The following is a 9,554-nucleotide window of genomic DNA, read 5'->3' as shown; positions in this document are numbered from 1 at the left end:
AGTGATGTCTTTTGATCTGACTAATATCCCTGCAGTATTTCAGTCTTTTATTAATAAAACACTTCATGTATATCTGAATGTCTTTATAATAATATATCTGAATGATGTGATAATGTACTTTATGAAGAAGAAAGAACACACTGAGCATGTGTGAAGTGTGTTAAAGATCTTAGATGAGACAGAACTATATGTTAAGCTTATAAAGTATAACTTCAGTGTTCACTGAATTAATTTTCTAGAATATGTAATTATCATGAATGATATTCAGATGAAACCTTTGTGAGTTGAGACTATTCTATCATAACTGAAGTTAACTAATATTCATGAGATTCAGATCTTTCTAAGCTTTGTGAATTTCTATAGATAATTTATCTTTGTGTTTATAAGAATTTTCTTAACCCTTACAGACATGCTGAAGAGTGAAAATAAGAAGAAGTCATTCTGCAAACAGAGAATGAAAAGGTTATTGAGAAGAGAGAACTGTAAGAACTTTCTTATTTCAGAAGTTTACAGAGTCTTTACAAGGTTGAAATAGATATTCACAGACACAGTGATACTGTTCTACTTTAATCTCTTACTCTTAATCAGATTGAAGACAGATATCTTCTTCTTTGTGATTTCAGAAATAGTCTTACAACTACAGTCAAATGAGAACTGAGTTTCAGTGACCTTTTTCTCACAGAAGATGCAATCTGTAAAGATCAACTATGACATTCATGATCAGAAGCTTCTTGTGATAGTGGAATTCTTCTATTACTGACATCACTACTTTAAGAACCTCATGACAGTGATTACTGTTAGAACTGATCATGACAGCTTGTGACAGTTTACTTCAATCAAGAAACTCTCACAGTGACAGGTTCACTGAGCTCAGAGACTGAGTGAGTTCTGATTCAAGATAGAATATATCAAGAGAACTAAGAACTCAGTGAACAGACTCTCTTACAGGCCAGACTATGTTAAGAAGGCCAGGATGACAGATACAGAGAGACTAGAGAAGACAGAAAAGCTTTATGAAATGCTCAGACTGAGTGTTATAAAGAGATTAACTGAAGAGTCTCTCAATCCTCTATGAGAGAAGAGAGAAGAGAGAGGGAAGAAGCCTGTACAACTACTCTCTATAACACTGAGAGTTAACACTCTGAGAATCTCTGTGAGAATTCTTGAAGAGAGTATCTATAATCTGAAGAGTTTGCAGGCTTTGAGAAGTGCTGTGAAAGACCTGATATAAGAAGAAACAGAGTATAAGTCTTCACAAGATCTTCTATTCAGATTGTCTGAACTGCAACTGAAGAATGAATATGCTCAGTATATTCAGAAACTGCTCACAGCAGAGATCAACTCTGCAGAAATAAAGAATTGAAGAGACTTAAATAACCTCTTGCAAAGAGAGGACTGGATTTATATACCTGTGAATGAGTTTCTATATATAGAACTTATTAAAAGGTATCATAACTCTTCTCTAGCAGATCATTTTACAGACACTAGAACTCATGAGTTACTCACAAGAAAATACTTCTGACTGAAGATATGAGAACTTGTGAAGAAGATAGTGAATTCTTATACTATTTATCAGGATTCACAGGTAGTGTGGTTCAGATTATATAAAGAACTCACTTCTCTATTCATCTCACAGAAACCTTGAGAACAGCTAGAAATGAATATTCTTGTAAATCTCTCTGAAAGTAAGAATATATATAATGCCTGCTTTGACAGTGTGCTGATGATAGTGAATCACTTCACTAAGATGACACACTTTATACTCACTCACAAGGACTTGAAGTCAAAGAATTTGACTCATATCTTCATTCACAATGTGATTCAGTTGCATGAGTTGTCTGTGAACATTATCTCAGACAGAGAATTAATCTTCACAGAAGAGTTCTGATCTGATCTGATAACTATACTGAAGATTTCATGAGATCTAAGCATAGCTTTTCATCAACAGACAGATGATCAGATAGAATGTCTGATGAGTATATTAAAACAGTATCTGTAATACTTTGTTAATTACAATCAGAATGACTGAGTGCATTGATTATCACTTACAGAGTTCATATATAACAACTCAAAGCATGTCAGCACAGATAAAACTCTCTTTGAGATGCTCACTGAGACTCATCTGCAGATGATCTTGATGAACTCATGAGAGTATATTATAGAGTGTGGTGATGCCTGTGAATAAGCTGAGAGAATTCAGAAGATCTGAGAGAAAGTCTGTGAATTCTTGAGAAAGACTCAAGAGTATCAGAAGAGATACTATGACTTCAAGCACATTGTAAAGAGTTTCAAGAAAGATGATAGAGTCTGACTGAGTCTAGAAAACATCATTATACAGAGATCTAGTAAGAAGCTGAATCTCTTGTGAACAGAGTCTTATAAGATTGTAAAGAAAGTTAGCTTACAGTTCTATAGATTGAAACTGTCATCTGAGTTACAGATGTACAATGTTTTTCATGTCTCTTTACTCTGTGAATATAAGAAATTCTCAGAAGAGAACTCTATGATTCATCACTCTGTCTATGAAGCACTAGAGAGTGAAAGAGAATATCAGATCAAAGAAATTATTGACTTAGAGAAGCAAGATCACAAGCTCTGATTCAAGATTCAGTGATAAGAGTATTCTGACAAGATGAATAAGTTCACTTGAGAATCATTCAGATAGATAAGACATCTGTAGAAGCTGAGACATGACTTTCATATTATGAATTCTGATAAGTCAGAATAACACAGTCTTCACTAAGAATCTGATTGTGATAAAGATATTAACACTGTCATTTGCAAATTCTAGTCTATAAGATAATGAGTTTCTACTGAGATGAACAGTCTGCAATGTACATAAGAGAAGAAGAAAACATATTCTCATTAAAGCTAAAAAATAAGAAAATAAACAGAGTCATGAATACAATTTAGAGATTAACAAAGAAAAAATAAAGAAAACTCACACTTATATTATCAATATCTGTGATACTCAATCTTCTTATAACTATTAATTTCTCTCTTCAAAGAAGCAGAGAGTATCATATCTACAGTACAGACAATTATTACATTTGATACAAAGATCATCAGAAATGCACAGACTTCAGAGAAGCTGAATATCAGAGCACATGCAGTTGCAGTAGAATCTTGAAGACTGATCATCTGCATATATGATCAGATATCTCTCACAAAGCTGTGTTCACTCTCTCAGTTGTGCTGGAGTATTCAGCCTGAAAATAATGAGAATATGAAGAGAGAGCTCATCTGTTCAGGTCAACTTCTGTTGTGAATTCATGACATTCATATTACCTTAATTACCCAGATTTTGTGAGTACCTGAGGACTTATCTTTCATTGACAATGGAATTGCAGAAATGTGCTGCAGTGTGAGAATCATTGATAGAGAACCTAGGCATATTCACATATATCTGGTCAGAGATTGTGCAGACAGAGAAAGAGTGGTTGTAGGCCTGCAGAGCTGCAGGAGGCACTGGCAACACTGAGAGCTTTGTAAGAACTGTCAGCTAGAATCTATAAGAAATTACTTATGAGAAGACTTACAGCAAAGAAGAGAACTGTGCTGCTTGAAGTCAGAGACTGATCTGAGAGAGGAATGAAGTGAGCTGCTGGCCTGAAGATCGGGTGTGATGATGAGGCTGAGAAGAGTGAAGGCATGGTCATGAGTGACAGTGCCCCTGCTTCATCAGCCGGTAAAAAGTGACCAGAGAAGTCACAGGGATGCCCATGAGAAGCTCAGCAGTGATCAGACATTGTTTGTGAAGATATTGAAATTGAAAAAATTTTTATTCTTGAGAAGTTCTTGAATCAATATATAGACATTGTCAGGAACACTCTCTCTCTATTATCTGAATGAAAACACTTCACAGATGAATAAGAATACTCACAGTTTATAAGAATGAGAGCTGTTACAGAAAAAGAGAAAAGAAGATGAAGTTTCACAGATAGATCTGGAATATTTATACTACTCTAGAGAGATTTACTTACACTGTGAGTGATTCTGTGAAACAGTCAGATCACTCTAGTAAATAAGAGTGATTATGAATCACAGATCTGAATCTTTCTATATAACTACAAAGAGTGATTACAGACTGCAGATATCTTGATTCTACAATTCTACAGAGTTGATGAAAGAATGAAAAATTTCTCACAATTCTACAGTGTTAAAGAGCAATAATTTGTAAGAATGAATGAAAGATCAACTTATAAATGTTTCTCTTTGATAAGAATAATCTCACAGAGAGTGATTCATCTGTGAGATGAATCTGTGTGATAGTCACACAAGAATCTCATGAAAATGATTGAGAGTCAACTGAAACTCTTCTGTATGAAAGATATGAGATGAATCTGTGTGATAGTCAGAGAAGAATCTGTAGACTATAAAGAATCTTGTGAAATAAGAAACTGAGTGACAGACTCTTTTCTCTTCACAGTAACAAGGGATTTTTTCTCACTGAGGTTTTTTATAGATGTGAAGGGTTTTTAGTGAGTATCACTGCAGTGCTGAGCTGACTATAAAGTCACTCAGTGAAAGGCTTCACAGACAAAGTCTTAGAGAGAGAGAAGTATGTAAGAAATCTCACTTCTCATGAATTCTTTATCCCTATTTCTATCTCTCATGTAATCAATAGGGCTAGCGGCCCTTGGCTACACACAACTATATAGACTGGAATTCATGAATACTATTCACAACTCAGCTTGAATGCTATGATATATTTGATCTCTACATTTATCTTCCTACCGCAAACACTTCTAGTAGTTAACAGTACATATCATGCCAAGCTGCAAACACCCGAATAATTGCCTGCGAGCACTTATTCTTACATCAGCAGCATCTCACTGTCAAGAAAAAGTAATCTGCTGATCTCATATAGAAGCAGAGTTCTTATATTTATCAATTGAATCTTTCTATGATATATCTGAATAATGTTATAGAGTGATTAAAAATCAGTTCAAACAGAATGAAATTATCTGTATAAAAGTGATAAGCTGTGTGAAACTGTAACAGAGTCTTGACACAGCTGAGAGTATAATAATACTCTTCTCTTTAAGAGTATAGTCTCTATGCTCTCAAGATTACTGAATTAGAAATTATCTTTATTGTATAGCAACAGTTGCTAACTGATTGACAGTGTATATACTGTATATGATATAAAGAAATAGATGAGTTTTTCTGCTAACTGTGTAGATCTTTCTTTTCTCATCTTCATTCAAATCAAATGTATAATAAGTGGGTTTCTTATATATCAATTTGAAATGTGAAAAATGTAGTTAATAAGTGACTTACAGATCTCTTAATATATTTTATTCTATATATGAAATTCTCTACAAAAGTGATGTGTTTTTAGAGACAAAGCTAATAGTAGTAGCAGGATTTTTTGAAAAGATTCTCTCTCTCTGTGAAATATTTTTCTTTCTCTCTCTCAATTGTAACAGTGAGTGCATGAGAGTATCATTCTTAAAGAACAATCAAGAACTTATTCTGATGTTTTCTAGTGAGTAAACATCTTTGTGGTGCAGCAGCAGCCTCTGTGATCATCAAGAAAGCCAGGTTGAAGACAGAGATGGCAGTGTCAATGAGCTGCGGGAGCACTGCTTTCATTGTCACATCTTCTTCTTCTCCTGCTTCTTTTGCAGCCATGGTGATAGTTATCATACCTTGCAGTGAGGTGTCATCTCCTTGCAGTGAGGTGTCATCTCTTCTGCTGATTGATTCATCTGTGTCTGATCTGTCTTCTGCCCCCCCTGCCACTGTTGCAACGCTGCCTCCCCCCCCAGTCAATACAGTGATGTATGACCCTGTGTGATCATTCAGAGAGAAACCTGGGAAGAGCTTGATTTCAGAGACAGTGACTCTGAGAAGCTCAATCTGTAGTTCTTCTTCTGCAGCATGTCTGAGCCCTGCTCAGAATGCTGCTGAGTTGAGTTCACAGAATCTCATAATTTCTTTATCTTCTCTCTGTGAGAAGGCTCTGATACAGTCTCTGACTGACACTGCTACTTGTCTACACTGTGCTAAGCAGCTGAAGAAGAGAGGGATTTTATGTATCTGCTTCTTCTTTCACTCTCATTATTTCTGTTATACTTGTAACAACAACTTCTGTCTCTCTATAAGTATTATCTCATAGAAAGATGTTGTGTCAGTTCTGATAAGAAGCCTAGATACTCAAGTAGTACAGAGTGAGAATCTCAGAGCTTCAAGTGTTGATAAATTCTATCAAGACTGAGAAGATCTCTCTTACTCATCTGTAAAAGAAGATGAAAGTGTGAATCTCTGAGATGAAAAAATATCTCAGAATGACTGATCTTAAGAAGAGATCAGCTGATACTGCTGTTAAAAGCATCACAGAGATCAATCACTGATTAAAGAGAATCTTGCTTCAGTTGAAGCAGATAACTGAGATGCTTTATAAGTTAATAAGTTGACACTTTCAGTATCTCTTATACTCTTTTATAGCATGCTTCTCTGCAGCACTGCAGTACTAACTTCTCAGTAGATAAAGATACTAATACTGAAGACTTCAACAGTGAAGAATGAGTTTAATAAGAATATGATTATTAATGAGTAGACTCTGATTTCTCTTTTTACTTTTTCAGTAGGCTGTGATCTCATTAGAATAGCAGCAGCCTGCAGATTAATAATATTAATCTTTTTATTAGTTTCAAATATTTCTTTCTTTTCTTATTAATCACTTCAGGAATTTTACACTTGTGTAGTCTTATTAAACTTCTAAAAATCCTTTAAGAGAAAATAAGAGAAGAGTGCTATAAAGTCTATAAGATATTAGCTCATCACTGTGAGATCATCTCTAAAAAATTCTTTAAAAAAAATGAGAAGTCTTAAGCAGTGTTTCTTACTCAATGTCTCTGATATATAATAAGATGATTTCTACTAGTTATCTTATAGATTGTAATCTCTTTCTCAGCATTTTTCAAATACTTAAGTGATTCTCATGAATTCTCTGATAATGAATAATCTTCTTATTTAACAAGATATTGAAGCTTACTGTAATGTGTTTACTTATTTAATATTTTCTATATAAGATATTCAGTATTACTCTTGATCTTGATATCATTCAGCTGAGATGACTCTGCTCTGAGATGTTACTTATAGAGCTTCAAATAGAAAATATGAAAAATAAAATGAATTGATTTTAATTCTGTGAGTAATTTCAACTTATATATCTGCTTACTTATCACTCTTGTTACTGAGAAAGGTTCTAGCCATCACTTACTGAGCTTCTTATATAGTCTCATTGTCTTGATATTCTTTGCTGAAAGTAGTACTTGATTCTCTATCAAGAACTTCATTAAAAGATGTTTTCAATTATAGTATTCTGTCTATCACTTCTGAGTGTAATGAATGCTTTTCACTGTCTTCTCATGAATTTTATTCAAAAGTTTCAATCTCACTTTTACTTCTGATACTGAGAGATACTCTGTTCTCTGTACCTGTCTGATATTCTGACTATCTATTCCTCTCTTTGAAATGTTGTCCGCGATGTCACTGAGTAATGAAGAATTATATTCATAATAAGTATAGAAAGAAGATATCTTTAAGATTATATTCTTTACATTATTATATACAAATTCAGTGATTAGAAGATGTTTGAGCTAATCATTCTGATAATATAAATAGAATGCTTGAAGATGCTGTTCTAGTATCTGATTCTGATGTTCAGTCTGGTCATTGATCTGCAGATGAAATGCAATACTGAGAAGATATCTTATTATAAGATGATAGCAAAAAGCTGATCAGTATTTGCTGATGAAGAGGGATTCTTAATCTATTATCAATGATTTCAGAGTACTGTGATTATGAATAATAATATCTAAAAACAGGTCAGTCAATTCAGAGGCTTTAATCTTTTTATAAGTAGAGATATATCTGATTATCTTCATAAAGTGATTAATAATAATCAAAATTAAGTTATATTCTTTGACTCTTGTTGACTTCAGCAGATCAACTATGAAATTCATTAATAGATTCTGTCATAAGCTCTTTGAAACAGGCAGTGATATCAACTCACTGTATTACTTATACTATGAGATCTTTATTCTTTGATAGATATCATAAGTTTTAATATACTCTTTGACATCTGCTCAGAGCTTGTTCTAAGTGTATTTATGTTTTAGAAGCTTCTTAGTCTTCTCTAATCTGAAGTGCTCTGCATGAGAATTATTATGATAAATTCTCAATAACTTCTGACACACTGCTCTGCTATGAGAGATAAAGACTGAATCATTCAGCAGTAGAAGTTCACATTCTTCTAGTTATCAGTGACTTGATTTCTTAGCAGTATTATCTCACTCAGAGCCTGTCTCTTTCAAGTTTAAACTAGACTCTTTCTTCTTCAACTTCTGAATTCAAGCTGTAGTAGAGATGTCTCTCTTCTGTAACTTATTAATGAATTTCAAAAGTAGTCAGATTGAAAGATTATAGACTGTTTCATTCTTTATTAATTCAATGATTGCAAGATGTGACATGAGAAGCTCATGATCTTCAGTGTCAGTCTCTCACAGAGACCTGAGTTCTCTTTCATCTTCTATACTGAGTCACACAGCTGTCTCTTCAGTGCTGTTCTCAAGCTTTAGAGAATTTCAATCCCCTGCAGTCAGCTTCTTCTGCAGTGATGACAGAGATTCTTTTATAGAATTCTTCTTCACATCAATAATATTATAATCAGACTGTCTAGACAGCATGTCAGTGAGATTAAGCTGATCTGAATAGTATTGAATATAGAAATCATACTCTGAAAGCAGCTTCACTCACCTGGCTTGACATTCTGTCAAGCTCTTTGTTATTAAGAAGTAACACAGATTTGCATAATCAGTGAGAACTTGCACTGAGTACTTACTACTCTGAAGATAATGTTGTCAGATCTTAAAGAATTCAATAATTATTAACATCTTCTAATCATGAGTATTATACCTTCTCTGTGTGAGTGATAACTTCTTGAAGAAGAAGGTCACTGATCTTTATTCACAGCATCTTATAGACTCTGTGAAAAAGTCTTCTCTTACAGACAATTCATTGTCTGTTTTCTCAGAGATGATTATTTTCTGATTCTTTCAATATTGAAAGGCCTTCAGTGTCAACTGTGAAAAGATTTCACAGACTTTATTTCTGAATACATCAGTCTCACACTGACTGAGTAAGTCAGGATTAAAATGATTCAGTATCATGATATCTGTGAAAGCTTGTTTCAATTCTGCAAACACCTGCACAGTGTCTTGAGTGAGAATAAATGATTCTGTTTTTCTGTCTTTCACACTTCTCTTCAACAGATCTGTAAGAGAGACAGTAATCTGTGAATATGCATAGATGAATCATCTGTAGAAATTTGTAAATTCTAGAAATACCTGCATCTCGCGGTACATCTGCAGCACTGGCCAGTTCTTAATAATGAAGACCTGGCTTCTGTTCATTGAAATGTCATTCATCTCAACAATATAACCTAAGAAATCAATCTTCTATATATAGAATGAGCATTTTTCAGTGTTTATATAGAGTTGATACTGTCTCAAGTAACTCAACACTTCTTAAACATGAGTATC

General features: G+C 33.8%; 1 protein-coding gene across 1 annotated transcript; it reads right to left on the bottom strand.

Moving 5' to 3' along the window:
* Positions 1 to 5,454: 5,454 nt before the first annotated feature.
* Positions 5,455 to 5,637, bottom strand: BDBG_16491 (uncharacterized protein; the record flags this gene model as incomplete). The annotated part of the gene is made up of 1 exon (XM_031724437.1): positions 5,455 to 5,637. One exon carries the CDS (start codon positions 5,635 to 5,637, stop codon positions 5,455 to 5,457), a length of 183 nt encoding a protein of 60 aa, XP_031576878.1.
* Positions 5,638 to 9,554: the final 3,917 nt, after the last annotated feature.

Source organism: Blastomyces gilchristii (assembly GCF_000003855.2).
Source record: "Blastomyces gilchristii SLH14081 genomic scaffold supercont1.3, whole genome shotgun sequence".
Taxonomy (NCBI): domain Eukaryota; kingdom Fungi; phylum Ascomycota; class Eurotiomycetes; order Onygenales; family Ajellomycetaceae; genus Blastomyces; species Blastomyces gilchristii.
The sequence above is the reverse complement of the archived record's forward strand: the minus strand, read 5'-3'. Positions and strand labels throughout refer to the sequence as shown.